Source organism: Myotis myotis, unplaced genomic scaffold, assembly GCF_014108235.1.
Source record: "Myotis myotis isolate mMyoMyo1 unplaced genomic scaffold, mMyoMyo1.p scaffold_m19_p_8, whole genome shotgun sequence".
Lineage (NCBI taxonomy): Eukaryota > Metazoa > Chordata > Mammalia > Chiroptera > Vespertilionidae > Myotis > Myotis myotis.
Genome location: NW_023416390.1, coordinates 13,792,149 through 13,817,623, shown reverse-complemented (window position 1 = coordinate 13,817,623; position 25,475 = coordinate 13,792,149). Strand labels below are relative to the sequence as shown.

Sequence of the window (25,475 nt, the reverse complement as noted above, 5' to 3'; positions counted from 1 at the left end):
ATTAATTGCAAAACTATGTAACTAACTGTCAAGATATTGCAGGAAAGTCAGCCAAACAGGGAAATGATCTATACAATATTTGTAATAGTCCACTAATATCAGTGATATATGATTTGTGGCTATATTAATTGTTTGCTCTTCTGGGTAACTGACTGGGAATTGTACAGACTTGGATAGTCAGAGTACTGCTTCTAGAGAATTCATCTGTAATTCATCCACCTGTACAGAGCCAAACGTTTTTTTATTTCATATGAACAGTTACTTACTCCATGTATATCCTGTGAACAAAGCAAAAATAGATTGGATTGACTACATATTCCTCCTTTCATCTGAGTGCTTGGTCTCATAAGTATTTGAGTACAGACCTTCTCAGAGTTTTTTACCTTTAATAAAGAAAATTATATTCCTTTATCTTGAACCAATGAAATGTGGCTCTGGGCCACGAAAGGGGAGGTTAACAACTTTCTGAGAACTCAGTGAACTTCCAAGGCATTTTGAAATACAGAGGCACCTGTCACCATGACTTTCTACTTAGATTGGCTCCTTTCATTTCTATGTTCAACTCATATTTCTTAAAATGCCTTAAGCATCTTACCTCTTCTTTGTGTGGCATTGAGAATGTAATTTTGAGACTCAAGAACAATTACCAACTTTCTTGTGTTCCACCTTATACCAACTGTCTACACCGATGCTGTAGTGGTCCAGGAATAATATTTTTCTCTGTGGAGAGTTATCATGAGGTTATTAATAAACTACTCTGCTGATAAATCCGTATTTGGTTTCTAATAAGTATGGGAGTGTCGTCCTCACCTCTTGTTCCTGGAATGCCAAGTGCTTGTAATTTCAGTTTCGGACTAAAGTGCATTTATGGTTATAGTAATGGAAGTTCAAGGTTTTCAAAAAATATTTTTTGTTCTTTTACTAAAGGGAGACATTGTGAAAAGTTCCAATGTGAACAACCCAGTCTCTTAAAAAAAATTTCAGATATCCTAGTGAAGGGCCTGGGTTTTTGGTAATTGAATTGTATGTTGCCCTTTATGGTAACATTATTGATTCCATATCATTTGGAATCATGGCTACAGCAAGAAGACCAGACTCACCCTTTCATACTAAGTTCTGTTCTTGGAACCAACAAAATTTAGGTCCGCTGTCATTAATCTTTTAGGACATAGTCCCAATTTCATGAAAGTAATCTTTTTCCATTGCATTCATTCCATATTTTTTTCTAAATATCTTCAGCCCTTTCTCTACCCACTCCCATCCTTTTTTTTTTGTCTGATAACTCCTTGAGAAATTGCCTCTAAGCTTATGTCTTAAATTATTACATGCATAAATGGTTCTCAAGTAAATATTTCCATCTTAACTTCTACAAAGAGTTGTACATTTTCATTTCAATAGCCTGAGGGACATTTTCAGCTAGATTTCCTTCAAGCCCCTCAAATCCAACAGATCCAAAATGGAATACATCTCACCCAGAGAATTTTGTTGATCTCCTTCCTACACCCCTAAAGCAGGCAGTAGTATTTTCTTCTGCTGATCTTCCATAGTAGTTTACCTGTATTTTTTTAACCTAGTATGACACTTTCATCACAAATGGTCATTCTTTCTCCATTGCTCAGCCCCTCAATTAAACTCTAAGTATCCTTCCTATAGAGCAGCATCCGGGTGTATTTTCTGACCCACTATATCTAACAAAGACCTTTTATTTTGTAGATGTCTCTATTACTCATTGACTCAATGAATTTTTTTAAAAAAATATAGGATTGAACGTGCCATTTCTGGCCCTAGCTGATTTGGCTCAGTGGATAGAGCATTGGCCTGCGGACTGAAGGGTCCTCGGGTTTGATTCCAGTCAAGGGCACATGCTCGGGTTTCGGGCTTGATCCCCAGGAGGGGGCGTGCAGGAGACAGCCAATCACTGATTCTCTCTAATCATTGATGTTTCTATTTCTCTCCCTCTCCCTTCCTCTCTGAAATCAATAAAAACATATTTTTTAAAAATGGTCTTGGGGTTGTGCCTCTTGTTTCAAGAAAGAAAGAAGAAAGAAAGAAAGAAAGAAAGAAAGAAAGAAAGAAAGAAAGAAAGAAAGAGAGGAAGGAAGGAAGGAAGGAAGGAAGGAAGGAAGGAAGGAAGGAAGGAAGGAAGGAAGGAAGAAAGAAAGAAAGAAAGAAAGAAAGAAAGAAAGAAAGAAAGAAAGAGAAAGAAAGAGAGAGAGAAAGAAAGAGAGAGAGAGAAAGAAAGAGAGAGAGAAAGAAAGAGAGGGGGAAGGAAGGAAGGAAGGAAGGAAGGAAGGAAGGAAGGAAGGAAGGAAGGAAGGAAGGGGCATTTCTGTATTTTTCACTTCTGAGTTTTATAACAGAAAAGTGTTTCACTCATCAGAGATAATAGGAAAATCCAATTTCTTCTCTCACTTAGCTTTCTGCAGTTATTCCAAATTGGTTAACATATTCTCTCTCAGGAAATACCATAGGAATAAATTTTCAGCCTTTTCCTTTGGTCTTGCTATCTTCTCTCTCACTAGTTCTAACAAAAGGTTAAGAAATTACATTTATAATACAAATCCTATAAACTTGGACACTCCCTCCATGTCCTAGTGGTGGCCACAAGCAGGGAGTGGTTCCAGCAGTATTCCTAGCAGAAGCAGCCCACGAAGGTGAGCAGGCAGCGAGATTCCCTATAGCTTCCACCCTCCTGCTCATCTTTTCGTGTTGAATGTCTTATACTCCCTATTCTCCTGGGTCCTGAAGCTGGCCCTGGCACTTACAAGAATGGTAATCTCAAGGAAGGTGTTAAACCTCTTTAAATTTAATATATTTTTCAACTGGAAAGTGGAAATATAAGAGGGGCCATAAAGTGATGTTGTTGGAGTATGGACTCTGGAGCCCCAAATCTTGGAGTTTCATCCCAGCTCCACCACTAACTGGGGCTCCCACACTCCCTGAACCTACCTAGAAAGCTATTGAAGGATCAGGAAAGACTTAGTGAAAGAGGTAATATTTGAGGTGACATTTAGGGATGCATAGGATAGAGGCACTGGAGAGAGAGGAAGTCTTCCCAGGAGAGGAAACAGGCTGAGCCAAGACTGAGAGGCTAGAAAGTACTTCTTTGCCTTAATAATTTGACTGTGCCACCCATTTCTGCATTTCTGGAACCAGTAGAACATAGAACATGGCACATAGAATGCACGCATATATACATAAGCAGGGGAATGAAAACACAGATTCTTAGGGAGACCCAGTTGCTGCCTACCTTTGGGGCTGATTCTGTGGTGGGGGGAAGGGACCAAGAAATTAACAAAGTATTAATGGGAGTTACATCTTGGTGATTAGATGGTAATGGTTTTAATTTTCTTGACTTATTTTTTTATTATTTTGCAATCTTCTGCAACAAATGTGCAGATTTTCATAATTACTTAGGAAAATAAAATAAAAATTAAGTTGTTTCTCCCTGATGGATTTTTCAGCCTTTGTAGGGCTTTGCTCAAGACTCTTTCCCAAATTTCCCTGGACCCAGAAAATTATAGAGGCCTCTGAATTAGCTGGGTTGCCTGGTTCACCCTTATGTCCAATTGGCCTTGAGAGTCAGAAAAAGACCATCTTATGATTTGTGCGGATCTAGTCGAGATTTCTCTGGTTGCCAGGCAGCAGACATCCGCAGTCAATCACAGCATCACGTCTGATGGCAGGCATGGCTTAGGAACCAGGCAGCCACTAAGTTGACTCAGTGAGCACTGAGGAATGAGCACTGAGACAAAGCCGATTTGCTGATTTGTTCTCCCACAATGGAGCACACAAAGCACCACCAAAGGGAATCCCTCAGGCCGTCAGTGTCTGCTCCTCAGCCACACAAAGTAACAGTAAGTCAACACTGAAAGCGGCAGCTCATGCAAGGCCTCTACACATGGCCACCTGGCTGGGAGCAAGGCTGCATCTTTGTACTCCCTGGAGCTATCAGAGGACTCCCAGGGCCACGCGTGAACATGTCTCATTAATGTATGCAGAAATTACCTACTAGGGGCCAATAGGCTTAATCCCACACAAAGACAGGTTCTGTTTGCACCTCCTTGATCCACGCAGTGCTACTAAAATATAAATTGGCTGCATAATTTAAAAATAGAAATTTTACACACAAGTATGGATTTCTGGCTTCTCTAGAAAAATACATGGAAGGGGCCAATTTGCCACATGGTGACAATTGGCTGGAGCTGAGCAGAGACAGGGTATGTGCTCCCCAGCTCAGCTCCAACTCCCTTATCCCTCGTGTCCCCTATACTGGGTTGCTCTGCTCATCTTGATCATGGGCATCTGTAGACCTTAAGGTTTGCCGCCCGTGCTGTATAGCCCTTTCACCTACGCAGGAAAAGCCGTTGAAACCTACTGCATACAATCCATTCACTGTCTCAACGGGAGTCACAGTGACTCTGCAAAGCTGGGTCTGCTGCTGCGGAACAGAGGCCTCCTGATGTCACACACGCCCACGGTATACCTGTTCCAGTCTTCACTCTGAGGCCTGACGTAGCCAGGAGCTCTGCCGCAAGCTCATTTACCTCCTAAGGCTGGAAGCTATTTACAGCTCCAAAGAGATCTGAAGAACTCTTGATATACTCCTGATCATTCAGGATGAAGTTTGTTGTTCTGTTTTGGGTTTCTTTTTGCTTTGTTTTGCCTTGTTTTTGTAGGACCAATTGATTTACTCAGCTGATATTTGGTTTTCAGTGATCATCACAATCAAATAAATGTTCTCATAGGGTAGACTTTGTGGGGTCCCAAGTGCAGTCTTTGTAGCCACACCAGGGCAAGTGTGGGTGCAACACAGGCAATCAGCTGGCAAAGGAGCATCGCCAGGTCCCAGCAGGACAACTGTTTTCAGGTAAGGAGGGATCATGGCATTCCCTTCCTCTCCAGAAGTCACATACGTGGCCTAGAACTTGTTCTAGTCAAATAGCCTTTCCAAGGCATAAGACAGATAAACACTAACTGTCATGGACTGGAACTGCAGCTGCACTTGGAGAAATGACTTTGACCCTTCATTAACTGAAGGGCTCACTAAATGATGCTTTCAAAGCATTTATGGTTCTTATCCACCCCCTCGCTCCAGACTGAAATTAGCCAGGGATCTTCAAGTTAAGAAATTATTAGAGGCTTTCAGGTCAGGTCAAAAAGCCCTTTTTGTCATTACTGACAACACCAAACAGTTAAGACTGATCCTTGATGAGCATATCAATGGGAAATTATCTGAAAATACAAGCTTTTACTTGGCTGGTGCGGCTCATTTGGTTGGAGCATCATCCTGTGCACCGAAAAGGTTGCCAGTTTGATTCCCAGTCAGAGCACACACCTGGATTTTGGGTTCAGTCCCCAGTTTGGGCACTGGGCAAATACAGAAGACAACCAATAGATGTTTCTCTCTCATATAAGCTTCTGATGGACAACCTTATAAAAATCTTCACACAAGCAAAAGGAATCCAGATACCTGAAGCAGAAAGTTAGACTGAACATCAGTTTGTTCTTCCTTCAAGGCATCTATGGACTTCTACCAATCAACATGAGCCCTGGTTAAACATAAACGATTATAATATTGGTCCAATTGCACAGCTTTTTGCTCAAATGTCACCTCCTCTGTGAAACCCTCCTTGATCTCAAAGGCAGGGACAGAGTTCCCTCCTCTCTTCTCCTGAAGCACCTAATATTTCTATCTATTAGGGCACTTACCACATGTACTTACATGTTGCAGCTTGCTCACAAGATTGAGAGCTCAGCATTATGTTCCTGAGACCTGGCCCAGTAGGAAAGGATTTCTATAGATGAGGAAAGGAGGGAGTGTAGGAAGAAGGATGGAAGGAAACACAGGCCAGATGGATCAGACACTTAGCATTACTTACACCAAGGCTCTGAGCTCCTCTTCCTGGCTTGGCACACATTGCTTTCTGTCCACTTTACTAGATTTGTGAACTCTTGTCATCTTCCAACACTGTTCAAAATCACTGCTTTCAGGAAGCCTTCCTCATCCCTCTCCCACCTGCCCCTCATAAGTTTTTACTCCATTTACAATTTCATTTATCATCTTTATCATTTGTATCTCCCAGCTAAATTGTGAGCAACTTTAGGCCAACAATTGTCTTTTGTTCCTGTAATTTCTAGGAGGAGTTCCTGACATACAGGCTTAATAAATATTGGTTGAATTAATAAGTTAATGAATAGCAGTCCCTAATGGGTGTCTATCTTAAATTTCAAAAGTTAGTTAAGATTTCCATTGTGAGCCGAAACCGGTTTGGCTCAGTGGATAGAGCGTCGGCCTGCGGACTGAAAGGTCCCAGGTTCGATTCTGGTCAAGGGCATGTACCTTGGTTGCGGGCACATCCCCAGTAGGAGGTGTGCAGGAGGCGGCTGGTCGATGTTTCTCTCTCATCGATGTTTCTAACTCTCTCTCTCCTCTCTGTAAAAACTCAATAAAATATATTAAAAAATTAAAAAAAATATTTCCATTGTGAGCACATGGATCATCTAATTATTCACACCAAAGTTTAAACTCTAGGGCTGCTGTCCCGCTATGCCGGGGTCCAACCCCAGCAGGTCCAGGGGTTCCCCATAGGTGTGGACGGAGTTGGCGAAGAAGGAATGACACAGAGGCAGCGTTCAGGTGATCATCATAGCCGGGTCAGTATGCCATATATGCCAGGTCCCTTGAAACAGCAAGCATGGACCGGCTCCCGGCACCGCTATTAAAGGAGTTCTGGTTTCTGGGTCACCTTTCTCATCAGTTACCAAGAGGTCATGGAGTAAAAGTCATTTCCAGGTCAACCTCAAAAACAGAATGACTTCAAGGAAAACCTATCAAAAGAGGTTGTTTTCAAATCAAACGTAATATGCTTTCTGATTTAAAGTATAATATTCATATCATTTTAAGTGTTTCTATATTTTTTATTATATGAACTGACATAGAAACAAATGAATTATGGTGAGTGGTCATAAAATTTACATAAGATTATTCAGACCTGGCTAGAAGAGACTCTTTGAGGGAACTTTAAGTAGGGTGAATAAGAATAAGAGAGAGAATAAGAGCCAATGAAGGCTAAATAAACAAGGTGGAAGTCATAAAAGGTAGGCAGAAGTTTGTCACCTTATTAGTTTTGGACTTTATCCTATAGGAAATGGAAAGCCCCTTCAAACTTTCATCAGAGAAGCAAGATGTCAGGGCAGTGGATATATAAGATATCTATATTTTATATTTAATATAGAGGATGAAAAGGAGAAGTTCTGAAAGACATTCATGAAGAAATGTCATTTGATGAACAATTCCATATGATGTGCAAGGAAATACCCTTATTACAATGTTTTTACAAAGTTTTTGATAACACAGTTTGAATAACAAACACTTTGTATTTTCTTTACAGCTTGATTGTAATTTTGGTACCGGGTCAAAAGTGTGAATGTTATTACTAGCCACCCCCTTTAAACACAGAAGAGCAGCACTGAAGAACAAAATTGGCCCTCGCCAGTTTGGATCAGTGGATAGAGCATAGGCCTAAGGACGGAAGCATCCCAGGTTCGATTCAGTTGCAAGCTCCTCCCCAGCCCTGGTGTTGGTAGGGGCTCATGCAGGAGGTAACTAATCAATGTGTTTTGCTCACATTGATATTTCTGTCTTTCCCTCTTTCTTTCACTCTCTCTAAAAATCAGTGGGAAAATATCCTCAGATGAGGATTAAAAAAAACAAAAACAAAACTGATCACGGTCTGATTCTAAGCTGTTCTTTCTGATTTATGAGATGCAAAGCATTTCCAATAAACCCAATGAAACTGAATCTTAATCAGGATTATAGTTATCACTACTCACAGATTTATTTTATTTTGCTCCATTGATTGCTTAAATGTTCAGGGAGCATTTAAGAAAGACCTGTGCTAAAACTCTTGATGACATCTGGCACACGGCCATTTATTCAACAATACAAGCGAACACAGGAAAGGGGGTTATGATAAATGATCGAAGTACAAAGCCGCAACGTTTATGTTAACAAAAGTTTTAATACAGATTTGACTAAAAGATGCATACAATGAGTACTGAATCTCCATTCATAGGCAGCCTACAAGATTATGAATGAATTTATTAACTTCAGGTTGTGTACTTAAAAAATTACAAGCCATTTAAAAATGAAAATCAACAACAGAAGGAACGATTATAAAATACACTGGGATGATTTTAAAGAAAGGGTTCAAGTATTGTTTGTAAAGTTCTTCAGACACTAGGCTTTGAAAGGTTTGTGCATTTCCCATCTTGCATAGTACAGGGGAAACAAAAAAGAAAAACAAAAACACACATACCACTTGGTAAAACTCTGCAACTCTATGTGATTCATGTTTCATAGCGTGCACCTATGTGTACTGCTCATTTATCTAATAGGAGTAGCTCTAAGTTAGTGGGCTCATGCAGTATCCTAGGTGAGCAATGAAGTTAGCCTACATTTCCTCATCCATGTGTTGTTCATTAATGCAGCAAACATATAGCGGGTGAGATGGGAACTTGTGATTACTTAACACTAACTCTTGTTGGGTAACATTAAACGGTGATAATGCTTGTGCTTTGAGCTCAACTGAATAACAAGGATTCTTCACACCACAAAAATCAGCAAATTAACAGCATGTGCAAGAGAAAATACAGCAGAGTTGGAAACTACATAACCTAAGACCACCGAAAATAACTAGAATCCATTGTTGACGACTGGTATGGTTGCATAATCTTTCATATTCATACACACACACAGCTTAAAGCTTGTGTATTTTACATATACACACAATTAATTTAACATTGGAGCATAGGTTTAGTTACCTATGAAACTGCCAGTGTAACAAAAAGTTACACAGACATTTGCCATATGTACATAATATTTGGGGACCACTGTGGTCTGATTTAAAACATAACATCGCACGTTTACAATGTTGTTTGTGAAATGCTCAAAAGTTAATGATAAAGGTTTAACTTGTTTTGTAACCACCATGGTTGTGTTTCTATTAAGTCACGTGGTGCCTCTGGAAGAGCAGTGAAATGTACATGGTAAACTCAGCAGTGGCTGAGAATCCGCGAGTGAGTAGGATCCAGCAACAGAGAAATAACGCAGCGACAGGAAGAGATGCCGAGTAATCTGGGTTCCTTGGAGGTGAAGGAGCCATTGCCACTAGGGAAGGGATATGTACAACCTGTGTCTTAAAAAGCCAAGAAGAAGGCTGGTCTACCTTGTAGAGAAAGAACCCTGTTCGCACAATAGACACCCACAGCTAGCTCTAGAAAAAGACTGCGTACCTGTGTAGCACCTAGTACTCAGAAAGCAACAGCAGGAGGAAGATGTTAGGTTACGGTCTATTGTAGCAGATAGAAAGTAAAGTTTCTGCTCTAGGACTGTGCTACCTCCAGGATTAAAAATATATGGGAAAGAGGGTGGAGAGGAAGAGGGGAACGGGAGAGAAAAAAAAGGGGGAAAGAAAGAAAATTATATATATATATATATATATATATATATATATATATATATATATGAAAAACTACACTGTTTTAAGAGCACATTTTGAGGACATAATCCTTTCCAAAGTCAAAGCCAAGGTTGTGAGACTAGTGTCATGAAACGTGCTAAAAAGGGACTTAAAGCTCACGGACGTGGTTGTCATGAAGGGAATAGTATAACTGATGTCCTGTTCCTAAAAGGAGGTTGCTAGAGAAGTATGGGCATGTTGGAGCCTCCAGGAAAGCTCATCTCTAGATGGACACTCACTGAATGGATCTTGTACACGTTTTACATTCAAAGCAAAGCTGGGACCAAGTTTCTCTGTTAATGTATATAACACTTGATCGGAAGCGATCATGAGCTTATTTATGGAAGAAGGAACCTCAGTGAAAGTGAACTAAACTCAGAGGGACTTGGGAATCCAGATTACATCTGCAAATCTTCCTGAAGGGAAAAGAAGGCGAATCTGTATGTATAGCAGAACCCTGCTGTGAGCCAGCACAGCTATTCACAGACCGGCAGCACACCGGGGCCCAACAAGGCTTGTTGAAAACACAACACACAGAAGTAAAGGCTATTCCAGCAGCGCTCACAGGAAGGTGACTGATGTTTCTGTCTCATCACCAGTGTTACAGTGGGGTTCTACCATATATATTTTGAGGCCGGAGGATGAGGCATGAATGAAATATTGGTAGTAATAGATATGGATAAAATGGAAAGCTTACCTTTTTCCCAAGCTTTCAACATTGAAAAATTATTTTTTTTTTTAATTTAAGGCTTTAAGTTTATCCTCCTTTCACATTAAAGACGGGGGAAAAAATTGTCAAAACCAAACACTAACATCACGAGCTTGGCACTTCAGTGATTAATTTGAAAGGGTGTCTACTTTCTTACATTATATACATATGTTTATAATGACAACAAAAATATTTTAGAGACTTACCAGTACATGTATTTGCATTTACATAATTTTTGGGTTTTTAATGTGGGTTATTTTGTTGTTGTGTGTTCCCCTCATCTTTGATTTTTGGTTTCAAAGCATTTGTTTGATTCAAACATTTCATTCTTAAATTGTACCTGTTTTGTGCCCAAACTCCTTGCATCTGTGGCCACATCTGTTATTTTTTAAGCAAGCCCAACAATCACTGTACAACATGTTACAAGAGAGAAGGGCAGAGACAAAGAAATGGAGAAGAGGAACCAAAAAGATGGGGAGCAAACAATGAACTCAAATTCACAGAGAACCTTTACAAGAAAAATATTTCAATACAGACAAGTGAACAGGATGTGTCAAAATCTCTTATTTCCATATTTACATTTATAAAAGAACTTTACAATAGTATCCACTCTCAAGTCCCAGCTCCCATGTCCCATGGCTGCCTGGTCCAAGAGAAACTGAATGAAAGAATGAATCAAGGAGCGCAGAGAGTTGGTGGCCTGGTCTAGACTAGGGGGCGGGGCCAGGCAGCCTCCTCATGTTCACCTGTCATGTCCACCTTAGGAATTCAGTTGCAGGTTTGGCTGCGGGTTGGCTTGCTAGCTGCTTGTTGTAGATATGCCATGCAGATTTTACCCTTTCGAAAATTAGATCTTCATGCCACTGGAGTGTGTCATTGGTAGGAAAAGAGAAAAGAAATCATGCCAGATCATTTAGAAGATATTAAGTGCCAGCAGGCTGAGGAAGAAAAACAAAATCATTTGCTATCTTTAATGGTTCATTTATTGCACTTAATTTTTGTTGTTGTTCCTTCTTCCTTTAGAAAAAAAAAAAAGGAGATTCTGAAACAGTTCTTTTTAGAACATTGTCTTTTGCTCCCCCTTTTATTGACAGGTGGTGGGAGGAGTTCTTTGAAATGATTTCCAAAAAGGACAGTTTTCTTTGACCTCATCCTGGTCACCCCAACTTGAGTTCTACAGTCATGACCACCCAGTGTTCTTGTTTACAGACTTAACAGTTCCGGCAACATTGCTGAAAGCGCGCCACATCCAGAATCCAACAGTGCGAGGCACCGTTCATCCGCCGCAGCTGATTCAGATGGGGCCTTGCTGACTAGGATCGAACCTCCTCTTCTTGACATTTCTTCCCGGGTGCGTCAAAAGAAGATGCAAGCGGAGGGGGGGAAATCCACAATATTAGTCAGATCATGATAAGAGGAGGGTGATGATAATGAGAACACTAGTTCCAGAGCAAAGTAATCAACTCACACTGAGGCAGATTTTCCAAAATAACTCGAAATTGAAACACAGAACCTCTTATACTTTTGAATGTCTTGACAACATCTCCACTGGAATACATTCATTTGTGAAGATCAAAAGAAGCTTCAAGTTGTTCATTTGAAATCACTGGAAGTCTCAGGAGCCCAATTTGTCTCTTATTTCAGAAGTAACTGACATAGGTAATTGTAGCTGGATCAAAATAATTATATGGAGGGCTCTTCCATTTCGGGGGCTATTAGAACTCTGAAGGTCTTGTAGCTAATTCCTTCCAGACCTGCGAGTTCAGTATCAGCCGATCAGCCTTTGCCAAGATGGCAAAACGCCTTGTTCTACTCAGTGATTGTGCTGCCTTGGCTGTGTGAGTTCTTACCACACTGTGGAACAAGCATTTCTCATGTCTAGAAAGTTGAAGATCAGAGTGCACAGGGAGATGCTACACTCTGAGGAGAATGGACACAGGCTCAGGTTAGTTAAGCAAATGCAGCAGAATAGCTTAGTTGAAAGCAACATTAAAATGCCTCGCTCACAGTGTCCAGTCTCCTAAAAAGTGGTTCTGATGTTTCAAAAGAGAAAAGAAAAAACCGGCAAGACACTTGTACAAGGCAACAAGAGTTGGTTGCAACCTCCCCATGGTCTGGTTTCATGTGGGGCATCAAGCAAGGAGGCTCATGCATTTAATCTGCGCACTGGGCGGGTGCAATGCTGCTGCCACCGAGGCATCATGCAAAACTGGAGACCGAGGAGTCCCCAGGAGCTCTCGTTCCCCTGCCCACTCACTCGGGGCAGCTGGATGCCCGTACAGCCCTAAGCACCAAAGGGATTACAGTATATTCCTCCTCGCCTCTAGGTAATTCAAAATAAAAGCAACACCAAAGTCCAAAGTTGATCCTGCAAAGTTCTTATTTTCCCCAAGATGACCACTCTGATGCTTTTTTTTGAACTATCACATATGAAAATCTTTAAAGAAAATTTTCCTTTTCTTTTTGAAAGTTTTCATTAAAACATCTTTAATGGCCTAAGCACATGGTTCATTGTCCTAGCAGGTAATTCATTGCAACAAACACTATTTGCAACAGTGCTACTTCCTTTTCTTCCCTACCACCCACCACCTTACAACCCTCCTTTGAATCAATATTCTTGAAAGCATGCATTGCTGAGCTGCCCCAGAAATAGAGATGAGATCAAGAGGGACCTCTCCCATAATGCATCTGTCCCTGAGTTTGCTCCAGAGCACAGGATGTGCATCTACTATCCATGATCACAGTCCTTGAAGGTAACTAAATTAGGAACCACACTTCCAGTGAGTCAGGTGGGGGAAAACAGGGACTGCTTGACCTTGTAAAATGATCGTGAAGGACTACTAGTTAGATATGTGTTACTGGAACTCAAAAGAAATGTTAAACTAATGTCTTCTCAATTAAAATGAAGGTAGAGTAAAGATCAAGCCAACTAGCGCTATGCATGTAAATGACTATAATGCCCACATCTACATTCCTTTATTCAAATGCAGGGAATGTCAGGTAAACAGTCATGTCCAAGGCCATAACTACAATCCAATACACTTTTAAATGGAGATATAAAATCCCACTTCAGCATGACATACAGGCAACCTCTGTGCTTCTCCTAAAAGTCAGTTTTTGAAGCTTAAATTGCATTTTTTTTAAAAATAGAAACAATGTTCAACAGGGTGACTGGGTTCGCAGGCTGACTAGGAGGCTAAACCATGCTGTAGAACCATGTACTTAACAGAAAATAGCTTCTGAATACCAACAGGGGGTTCTGGGACCGTATTTCCTCGCCGATGAGGATGAAAGGGACACTCCCATGGCAGGGTCACTGCGAGGGTCCCTCACATGTAAGCTGTAACCATATGGGCCACTGTACATTGACAACTGCTTGTCCTGAACTTTCTATATCTAAGTCTTTTTGTTTAATTTCAATGTGAGAGCACAGCTATCGTAGGCATGTGCGTGCTGTTTTCCTTCCATGACTGTCTCACCTGAATATTCTCTGTTCACTAGGACTGTGAGGCAATTAACTTTCTCATCATAACCTGTAAGTTATTTCTGGATCATTATAAAATACTAGAGGCCCGGTACATGAAAATCGTGCACTGGGGGGGGGGGGGGGGTTGTCCCTCAGTCCAGCCTGCACTCTCTCCAATCTGGGACCCCTCGGGGTATGTCCAACTGCCAGTTTAGGCCCGAACCTAAACCGGCAGTCGGACATCCCTCTCACAATCTGGGACTGTTGGCTCCCAACCACTCGCCTGCCTGCCTGCCTGATTCCCCCTAACCGATTCTGCCTGCCAGCCTGATCGACACCTAACTGCTCCCCTGCTGGCCCGGTCACCCCCAACTGCCCTCCCCTGCCTGCCTGGTTGCCCCTAACTGCCCTCCCTGCCGGCCATCTTGTGGCTGTGGGTGTCGCCATCTTTGAGGGCGTGGCAGTCAATTAGCATATTCTCTCCTTATTGGCTGTGGGCACTGCCATCTTTGAGGGTGTGGTAGTTAATTAGCATATTCCCTCCTTATTGGCTGTGGGTGCCACCATCTTTGCAGCTTGCTGCTTAGTCGTTTGTTTGTCCCTCACTAACCCCCCTGCCAGCCTGGTCGCCCCATGGAGCCCATTGAGTTGTCTGTTCCGTTGTGATGGTCACTTAGGCTTTTATATACAGTGAGGCCTTGACTTACGAGTGTCCCGACTAACAAGTTTTTCAAGATACGAGCCGTCTCTCGGCCGATATTTTGCTTTGAATTGCGGGTTAAAATTCAGGTTACGAGCCAGCTTCAGATACCCCACCGCTAGCTGGCGCAGCGAACGTCACAGTGAATGCCACATCAGCCCAGCATCACGTGTCTCACTCGTTCACTTTTTGATTTGACATACGAGTAATTTGAGTTACAAGCTCCGTCACGGAACAAATTAAACTCGTAATCAAGGCCCCACTGTATATAGATTACCATAAAGCACAAACCTTGCATTGATCCCATTTTTATTAACTTTTACTAGTTCTGAAAAACTTGTACTTTTGTCCACAATATATAGTATACACACATACATGTATGCAAAATTAAAACAACTCTTCAGGTAACAACAACCAGCTCAGATTGTAAAGACTTTAGATCTTTCAAGGGTATATTGATCCACTGCTATCACCTTCTTATCTCTCCACAATGAGTCCTTGCCCACCCACCAAAAACCCCTCACTTCACCCTTTCTAGGCTACCTTAGACTGAGTTCACTTCCCCATGGGTGGAGTCAGGGGGCTGAACTCAATCTTCCTGGCAACCTGAGTGAGAAACTGCCTAACACAGGAGCAGCAGGCACTGGGGGAATTTTGCATTGGGATCCGGTCATGGAATTTGGATAAGCAGCAAGTCTGGTTATGCTCCTCATGGAAAGAATGGGTAACAGTGATCCCATTTCCTAACTCTGTAAAACCCAAAAGCAAATTTTAAAAAAGACGTGTATTCTTTTGAGAAAATATAATTAGCAATATTAAATTCCTTTCCAATTTCATCCAACTTGACATTCAAACAATTCAGTTAACTTCCCTTGTATTCATCCAGGTGGGTCCTTTAAGTTTTCATTTATGTGAGTACCTAAACAGTCTGTGCTTCACCCTGGCCAGTGAAGTAAAACATAGGTCAAACGGAACTGCTTACAAAGTCAGGCTCAGTAAGAATGTGCAACCCAAGAAACTTCTCATAGAGGAAAAATCACATATGATAATTACACTTATTAAATGAACTACTTTAATGTCAAGAGCAGCTCTGCCAGGCCAGTATGGCCACTGCTGTCACTGAACCCCGTGGAGAGAGCAAGTAGTGGGACAGTGGGACATGGTGAGGGGGTTCCACAGACTGAAACATTAAGGTATAGTTGGAAAAGCCCAACACTCATCCTAAAATCTTGTGATTTGCATTGTCACCAAACTATGTCACTGTTACCTACCTTCAAGTAATTTTCCTACCATCACCTAGAATTTCTCTTTCCTACTACCATCAACTATGGCGTTCATATATTTTATGTGCATGTAAACGACCATACCTCACATCAAGTTATCTGTATTCAGATTTAGGGATTGGCAGTTAAAAAGCCATGTGCAAGGTAATGACAGCAATTCTGTTCATTTTAAATGGAGATATGAAATGTTCTTTTCATATAATTGTCACCTTTCCTAAGCTTTAGAGAAGATGCTACTAAAATGACCCTTCATCTACATGATTTTTCCCAAAATCTAATAAAAGCAACAGCTCTAGTGATCTAATCAAGTAAATTGTTACACAACATTGGATAGAAGCCCCAAGTCCCCATGAGTCAGGATAGAGTTTGCAATCCTCTGCACCACTGCATCAGTCTGTGTGTGTAGGTGATGGAGAGGATAAGGAGCATGGGATGGGGGTTATTAAACGAAGATGTGGGGAAATGTTGGACAAGTCGGTGTGCCAAGAGCCTAGATTTATTTTGCACAGGATGTCTCAGAGGAAAATTCTAAGACCCAAAAGTCTGGAAATCCATAGACTAAACCATCCCTTAAAACCTCATACTTTTAGAGTATGAAATTAACTACAGTTACTAAGGTATATATCTACCACATTGCCCAATAGATCAGGATATGTCAAATACAATAACCTACCAAATAAAGCATTTTTTTTCTTTTCAGGAAGTCTATAACCTTGCTTATGAAAGTCTTATTTTCATTAAGCAAAGCTTTCAGATTCTACGACTCTGCTAAGAAGAAGTAATATAAATTTATATTATTTTTTACCACAATAATCTTGACAAACCTTCACTATCACCTTACACATACAAATGTACCTATATTCACACATACATCACACTCACATGCACGCTTGGTTTTTACCACCTATTCGGAGGAAATATGGTTTAAGAGGAAAAAACTATAAAAAATGGCAGTATGTGTCAGGGGTCAAAGCATTGCTGTATTTCTCATTTGTACTTGAATGGGTCAGGTAGGGCTGACCCTTCTTCCACATCTACGTTACTCACGGTGTTCTGTCCAAAGACACGTGACGTTGGGAAAAAGCCGTACTTCCCCTTAGCAGTGCATACTTTTGGAAGTTTATGTGCCCTCCAATTCTGCAGGTTACTTTGTTAATGGCTCTTCTGGCAATAAAAACCTGACTCAGGAGGGATGCCCAATACAGGTATTTAGAGCGATCTTTCTTACAAACTATTTTTTCAACTTCTGCTTCTAAAGGGAACCTCTTTAGTATTTTCATTGAACTCAATGAAAAACTCTAAGGCTTTCAGTTCAACTAGCAAATAATTCTACTTCCAAAGCATGTCTACATTAATCATCGCCCACACTGCCCAGGTGGTAAGAAAACCTAAACTTGATCATTCAGCACCCACAGTCTTTCACTGCAAAGTCGTAGATCTTTCATGTCGAATATAAACCACGTAGCTACTATTAAAGTCGAAAGCAAATTCAGATCCTCATGTAGCAACCAACAGCACGAAAACCAGCAGCTTCTCCACATCTAAACTCCTAAAGTGACTTCACTCCCTCACTTTTTTTTTCCAGAACATAAAAAATTTACTTCACACTGTTCTACAACGTTTTTCTTTATTAAGGTCGTGGGGCACGGGAAGGGACATTGACCTAGCACAGCACCTGCGCAGCAATCCCGCAGCTCTTTCTCACCTCACCCAATGCCCATCTCCCCACCCACCCTTTCTGTTAGGTTGATTAGACATCTCTCTCCGATTTAATTAATCTAAACAGGGCCTAATCCACTTATATACACAGTGATAAAAGGCTTTTCTGTTTTTCCCCCAAAGAAACATGCAATTCAAGCTGTGAGCTAGGCCAAGCCGCCGTTTTGAGGTCCTGCTACAGAATTGTGCTCTTATCTCCAAATGTTGAGGTGGGAAATTTGGTACTGCTTGCGGCTGGATGGCAAAGAGGCACAGGAGGCTGTTTTCCAAGCCGTGGAAACTGAGGCTTCCTCATGCCAGAGGCATAAGCCTGAGCATGAGCCAAATTTCTTTTCCTTGAGGCATATTTAAATGAGGGCATTATAAACTAATGGATCATGGAACAACTGTCATGTACAGTGACTTGTTTACAGTAAAGTAACAAGGCACTAAGAAATATTTTCTTGAATTAGACCAGTCCAAACAAAAACATGTTATTCTGTCATGTGCCACATGAGTGACTCAGTATCTGGGCAATGTCTGGTAATATTGTGATGAGAAATTCAAACATGAGTTGCCCATTGGGAGTGTGTTTTTGAAAACACATTGATGCCACAAGTAATGTTCCATCAAACAAGTTCAAGTTTATAAATCTCTCTGTGGAAAAGAAGTACTATTTGGTAACAACTTTCCAAGTTAAAATACTCAAAAACTTGTAGGCTTGAATTAATTTAAATCATCTTTTGGTTAGTTTTTCTTTCATAAGCAATTTCTAATAATGACATTTTAACTGGTTTAAATACACAGAATTCAGGATACCAAATATAAAACTTCCTAATTAAGGCAATTATTCAGACAATTCAGGTCAAAAACTTCCTCAATTGTGTAACCAGATGAAGGCAAAGTGGGCTTTGAATTTGGGCAATGGTCTTACTTCCCACTTAAATTTGTTTCTATAGATCTGGTTGCAATGTAATTTATCACAAGGAATACTTCGCATAAGAGGTCTTATTTACAAATCGTGAGGCATCACAGCACGAAAAGCAATAGAAAGCAATTACCCAATGAATCTGAGGTATAGAAATATCCGAACTGAGTAAATTAGGTTTGAAATTTTGGATGATTTGTGATTATCTGGCACATCTATTTAAATGAACTTAGTTCGGTGATCAATGTACAATCCAAACTAAAAGGGTACTATGAAGACACACCAGGCCTACCAGTCACACCAACATTTGCAATTAATTAGAAAATATTATCACAAAACTACAGACTTTAAATTCCAATGTGAAACCAATTCAGCTGGTTAGGGAATTAATGAAAATACTTTTGAAAATCTGTTTATATAAAATAATGAAGCTTTTAAAATCATAAAGCTACATACAGTACGACATGTGAAAAATGATGAACAAATGGTTACTTGGGGTGTGAAATTTTCAAAATGTCAATGGACTGTAAACTAGTTTTAAACAGATACAAGGAGTTTATGTCCACCATTTCCAACTGCACAGTTTCCTCACAAACCTGTGTATTAATAAATGTCTCTCAGACTGTTGCACCTAAAAGCTGACTGTCTTCTGTTAAAGAACTCCCACTTTTTCTCTTCAACCCAGTGCATGGGAGTTCCTTTCACATTCCATGTTTCCCCACTTGCCTGAAGATGACATTGGTGTTTCCATGTTTCTTCTTTTCTGACCCGTTTGTAAATGAGGTATTTTTCTCAGTCTTACTGTTAAAACTTGTAGCAGGAACTCAAAACTTGGTTATGTAAGCAGAAAAGAGAAGTGCCAGAGCCACTGAGAAGAAGGCATGCGGCGTTGCTTACTTAAATCCCCATCCTGTGCCCCCAAGGACAATAGCTGCTACCAGGATGGCACCAGCGATGGAGCCTATTATGAGATTGGTGGCACTAGGACCTGTGACAAAGGATCATGGGAAGAAAGTCATATGAGCCAACCACTTTCGTTACCACCAGGGAAAGGCAGTTGGGCGGTTTCAGGAAGTCACAACCCTGCATGAAAGATTGCGAAACACATAAATCACCTTTTTGACTTAGCTTAATTTCACTTTCCACGCTGTGGATAACGACTGCTGGGGTTTGAATGCCTTTACATCTGCAGCTTCTGCACCACTGACAATTAAGTTCCATTAAATCCACCTTCCGCAGAATTTGAAGCAAATAGGCGCCAATTGCTGTCATTACACGTCTTTCTTCTCCTCCCCTTTCCCAATACCATGAATCAAACAAGTAAGAGTGCATAAAGAACGCGACTGCATTAGAATTAGCTCAATCTGCTGGCAAACGAGGGCATGAAAAGCAGGAAACATCCTACTGAAGTGTTCTTTCAAGCAGCACATAAAGTTGTCTGAATGCTACATGTTTTATGCCCCACTGGGAGACAGTTAAAATTCAGAAGTCAGAAGGAGGTTACCAATAAAGATCTGACTTGGAAGCCTTGTTCTCAAAGACATATTTCTTAACTGCACAGATCCAGGCAGGGTTTAAATGGCAGCACGGGCTTCCAAAGGCAAGATATAAAAAAAGTATAAAACTCATTTGGGTAACTTTGGGGAAATGGAAAAAAAAATGTTGTTTCCCCTGTTTGAGGGAGAGTTGGTAATACACTCTTTTTAAATGTAAGCAACCTTCACTTCAGTATGAGAATTACTTTAAGTATCACATCGTACAGGATGCTAATATGCAGGTACAGCGCACCCTAACAGCAAAATACTTCCTGTCCTAATTTTATGCCCCTGTTCCCAAGGTCACAGGGCCCATTTTGCTAGCTCCCCTGAAACCCTTGGGTTTGTGTGTGCCTTCATTGCTGTGTAAAAGATTCTCTTTTCTGCTCACATCAGTGCCCTCGACTGTGTACATAAATGGATGCCGCTTTCAGCAGCACTGAAATTGTGTGCCGCGTGATGTTTTTACTCAGAGACCACCCTGTGTTTGTAGGTGCGAGGAAAGGTAGGTGGGGGTTACAATGGGCATCTCAGGGATGAGGTCTCTCGGGAATCCCGGGTTTGGACACACCCTTAAGACTAACCATTGAGGTTCTACAGAACACAAATCTCAGTGGCCTTTAGGGATATGGCCATAATAATAAATAATAATGAGAGCTGCAAAAGCTTGTTAACTACTATTCACTGTCCTGACGATGGGGGTGCACTTTTAAGCACTTGGCATTATCATCTCATCTGATCCTCACCAAACCCTAAGAGGTAGGGACTATGACTACCCCTGATTAACAGATGGAGAAATAGAGGCTTCTAGAAGTCAACACATGATGGAGGCAAGATTTGAACCCAGATGTGTTTGGCTCTAAAGCAGGGGTGGGCAAACTTTTTGACTCGAGGGCCACAATGGGTTCTTAAACTGGACCGGAGGGCCGGAACAAAAGCATGGATGGAGTGTTTGTGTGAACTAATATAAATTCAAAGTAAACACCATTACATAAAAGGGGACGGTCTTTTTTTTTTTTTAGTTTTATTCATTTCAAAATGAATAAACCACGGGCCGTAGTTTGCCCACGGCTGCTCTAAAGCTTATGGGATACACCAAGGGGCAGCAAACTACATCCCACAAGCCAAATCTGGCCCCTGCTGACTGTTTTTTCAAAGAAGCTTTATTGGGACACAGCCAGTTCATCCCCATGCGGGTTTACAGCTGCTTTTAGGCTAAGACAGCAGAGTCGCAAGGTTGTGACAGACAACCTGTTGCCCGCAAAGCCAAAACTATTTACCATCTGCCCTGTTACAGAGTTTGCTAACCCCTCCACTAAAGCAACATTATTCCATGTATACGTGTTTCCTCCGCAAAGCTTAATAGGGACTCAAATTTTAAAACACTTAAAAATATTTATATTACCATGTACAGAATGTACGCTTTAGACACGATTTGCACCTTACTGGCTCAGAAAACAGGCTGGAATTAGAATCAATACATAACCCCTGAGAATTAATTCCTGGTCTACAATGATAAACTAAGGAGTAGAAACAAAAGCAAAACAAAACAAGGCCTCTGTCCTTGGAATTCTTAGTGACAAAATGACAGGACACTGCCAGTCAAACTAGGAGGCATTAAAACTACAGGTACTATGTGGATTTTAATTTATTTTTTAACTAGTATTTACTATTTACTAAATTTAACTGTATTTACTATTTTAGCAACTCTGGCAAAATTTAGAATTTAAAGGGAAAAATCAGTAAGCTAATAGACAACAACAGCGTATACACCAAGAATAACATCTATTTTTAGAAAAAATGTATATACATGTATACAGACTTACCTGTCACAACCAGAAATTGCCACAAACCAACAACACTGGAAGGGAAGGAGGACAAGGACTGTGCCTTACAACAAAGCTCCCAAGTCCTGCCTAGCTCTAAGACTCAAAGGGAACATTATTAAAGTTCACCCCTTCAGTTAGCACAGCCAATAAATTACATTTTAAAAAAATGGATTTGAAATGGTTTTTAAAAAAATGACCTTTCTTCCCAGGAGGAATTTCACATGTGTGTGTGGAATTTCCCCTGGAAAGGAATGTTACTTCTGTATCTAATCCAGTCAACAGACCCACGGTGAAATTTTGTAGAAGTTCGTTTTCTAGAAATATTTTACTTCACATATACTTTATTTTCTAACAGAGATGGAGAAACAAACTATTTTTTCAAGTACTTTTAGCTTCCCCGGGGTTACTAGCTTCGCAGTCCATACTGATGGGATGTGAATTACAAGATCCATGCCTAGTCAAAGCCCTTCAACCCAGGTGAGATTTAGGGAATCGACACCACCTGTGACCTATGGACCTCCCTCTTCATGCTATTTCTTTCCAGCCCTGGGCCTCCCAGACCCAGTCTGAAAGGAGAACATCTGTGTGCTGCCACCAATGGGACTAAGGGACAATGAGTGATGTTCTCAACTTGCCTATGGTTTGGGCTGATTGTGTGGAGGTTACCTGGCGATTCCTTAAGATCCTAGCAATTTGTTCCTGGGCCACTGTGAAGTGTTAACATCACCACAGTGAGCAGAAAAGACAGCATGCGGAGTATTTTTGTAATTTGCAAATGCTCTCTCTGAAATTAGAGGGGGGAAATCACAATATCACAATAATCTTTTAGTCTACATGTACACTGGCAATCTCATGAAAGCAGTAGCCCATGGAGAAATGACAGCTATTCTGAGGATATAGATCACGTGCAGAGCAACCTAAATAGAGGCACCACGAGATCTCAATGGCAAGTGCATGCAGGCCACGTATTTATACTCTGGCTCCTCAAAAGACAAACCCACCAGGTAATTTGCAACTGCTCCCTTAAAGTTTTGCAAGTTTGGATTAAATATCTCTTCATTCTTAATGCTGTTCGCTCCAAAATATTTATGTAAACATCAAATTGGAATTATTAACCTGTTTTATTTAAAAAGAGGCAATGTGCTAAATATCTTCTTTGTAACAACAAGCTGAAGCTTCCTTTAGCATTCTCAATCAACGGAGAAAATATTAGTGGCTATCATTCAGATTACCCTTAAAAAAGAGCTACAACTGTTGGTAATTCCTAATTATATAGGTGAATCTACCTGACTGGTGATGATTCAAATTGTCATAAGAGTCCTAATAAAACACTTCTATGAAAGCATTTTTGCCAATAAATAGTAAAAAAAAAAAAAAGGTCTGTATCTTAGCATTACTTTTCAAGTGGAGGAGCAATGGAAGCTTTTGGACCATCCTCCACGGAGAAGACATCAGCACCCAGGATTATGTCATGCCCCACATTGTTCCAGACAGGAGAAGGTTCTCCACCACACGAGAAAACCACACGACACAAACACGTCCAAGTCACAGCACAAGTAGCACCACCACGGGCAACACATTAACGAGACGACACGGGGGAGTCAGGGGTCGAGGGTCAGCTCACACACCGGGAACCACACGGAAACACTCTGAAACTCAGAAAGATGCTTACTCTATTCCCCACCCCGTGCCTCCAAAAATCACCCCCAGGGCCAGAATGGTGCCTGCCACAGCACCTATTAGCCTGCTCGTGGCCAGGTTCACTGTGTGGAGGGAAGAACGGAGATTTTTTTTAAAACAAAAACAATCTGATCACACACTGATTTCACTAACGTACAAAATCACCTATTCAGGAAACGCTTTGAAAGTCAGTTATATATTAAAAATTTTTTTTGCTTATTAAGTTCTACATACACACTGAAAATATTCAAGGATAACCTTGTATTTACTTTCCAACTCCAAAACCTCTAGTTAAAAACATAATGTCTTACACTTTTAAACAAAGAAATAATCCAGCTGGAGTTACAGTTCCTATAAGGAGTGAAGTGAAATTAAAATGTAATTTAAACTGCCGAGGAACAAATCTGTTTTTTAATTCAAAAGTTATAAACCATTAGTGGACTTAAAAAAAAAATCCTCAAACTATAAAATATGCCTAAGAAGCTATATTTTTAAAGAAATCCAAAACTTACTCAATTCTGTGGAAATCCTTACAAGTTTAAAAAGAGAGTATCTTTAAAATTAAATGCATTGTTACCCGGGGAGTTATTTTCCCTGGAAAAGTATATTTCAAATAACTCTGCAATGTTTGTGTTTCTGCCACAGTATTTGGACATTTAGATTTTCGTTAGTAGTCTGCAGTGTATAGGCTTTGCACTGAGGGAAAGCAAGGGGCTCTGGGAAAGTGTATTCATTGCTTCAAACTATGGAGCGGTAAATTACCGAGGAGACACGCCATGCCTGCACACCCCTGCTTCTGCGTACAGCTTTTGTTGCAAAGCGGGACTGGAATGTGTGATTTTTTCCAAATATGGCAATACATAATACAAAATAATCTAAATTCTAGCTCAGATTTCCAAACTGTAGAGGCAAATACTGGGATAAAAGCTATAATGCCTCATTTTTTTAAGACCTTAGAAAATCATTGCTTTCAGAATATTAAATTAACATTGGGTATTAACTAGGATATATATATATATATATATATATATATATATATATATATAGTGCCTATATATATATATATATATATATATATATATATAGTGCTTAAGTTTTAGGCATTGGCTCTCAGAGCCAAAATACACAAGAGTTCTATTAGCTCTTCAATCTTTACATAAGCCACATGCTAAATTATAGGAAACACACACTCCTGTGAAATGTGATGCTGAGTAAAAATTTGTTAATATTTTTAAAATTATAGTAACTATGAATGATGAAAAATAACTAGTTAATAAGGCTTTTATATTTGCTAAGGATGTGATTTGTTACTGCTGAATCAAGAGCATTAGGCAATTCACCATGTGTTAGAAACACGAGAGGAACAAGGTATTTCTGCAGATGCTTCAAATACTCACCCAAAATAAACAGATATAGTGTATAACCTCCACTGGTCAAGAATAGTCATTTCCAAATTCTTAACTGAAAAGTATCCTTAACACCAAAGCAAGATAAAAGTGGGGAAATTGCTTTTTCAAAAGTATCCTCTCCCCTCCTTGCTCTCTCTGCCTCCCGTGACTTTAAATTCTACTATATTGAAAATATATAAATTCCATTTAATTCTTTATCAGGATACTAGCAGGGTTATCTCTTCAGTTGGTAGTTTCTCAATCTATTTTCAAATTGACATGAATGAATGGAGTGGCTCACAGGTGGGTAGATTTTGACAGGGGCCATACTTGCAAACTTAGGTCTCAGCACTTCTGCACAGCTACAAAGAACTTACCATCTCATTGGCAGGAAACTCCTTGGACCTTTGGAGATCTATGCTCTGGTTTTACTTCTGTACTAATTTACTTCTTATATAACTATTTCATTCACTCACTCATTCATTCTTTCTCTACTACATGCCTTTTTCTCCCAGGAACTATGCTGGGCACCAACCTTCACCCCACCAAACCTGAAGATGGAACTCTTCAAGATTCTAGCTAATAACACCATCAGCATATCAGGAACTGAACTTTGCTCCCTAACTCTTTGACACACTTACCTTTCACTGTAACTTGATTGATTGTGGAAACTGTTTATTACCTAGCAGTATATTTTCATTTTTGCTTATTTATTTCTGTTTGTTGGTTTATTAT

The 25,475-nt window shown here is 40.4% G+C and overlaps 1 protein-coding gene across 2 annotated transcripts in view; it reads right to left on the bottom strand.

The window, feature by feature from the left end:
* Positions 1–10,775: 10,775 nt before the first annotated feature.
* The window catches only part of ADAM23 (ADAM metallopeptidase domain 23), a 151,162-nt gene continuing 136,462 nt past the window's right edge, over positions 10,776–25,475 (bottom strand). Inside the window, exons 25-26 of one of the 2 annotated variants that reach the window (XM_036320646.1) lie at positions 23,345–23,435; positions 10,776–11,576 (exon numbers count right to left, since the gene is read on the bottom strand). In XM_036320646.1, the coding sequence (XP_036176539.1) occupies positions 11,528–11,576; positions 23,345–23,435 (140 nt within the window). In that variant the 3' untranslated portion in view covers positions 10,776–11,527. Of the gene's footprint in view, positions 11,577–19,205; positions 19,297–23,344; positions 23,436–25,475 lie in introns of both variants that reach the window. The other variant, XM_036320645.1, reaches the window with a different exon arrangement.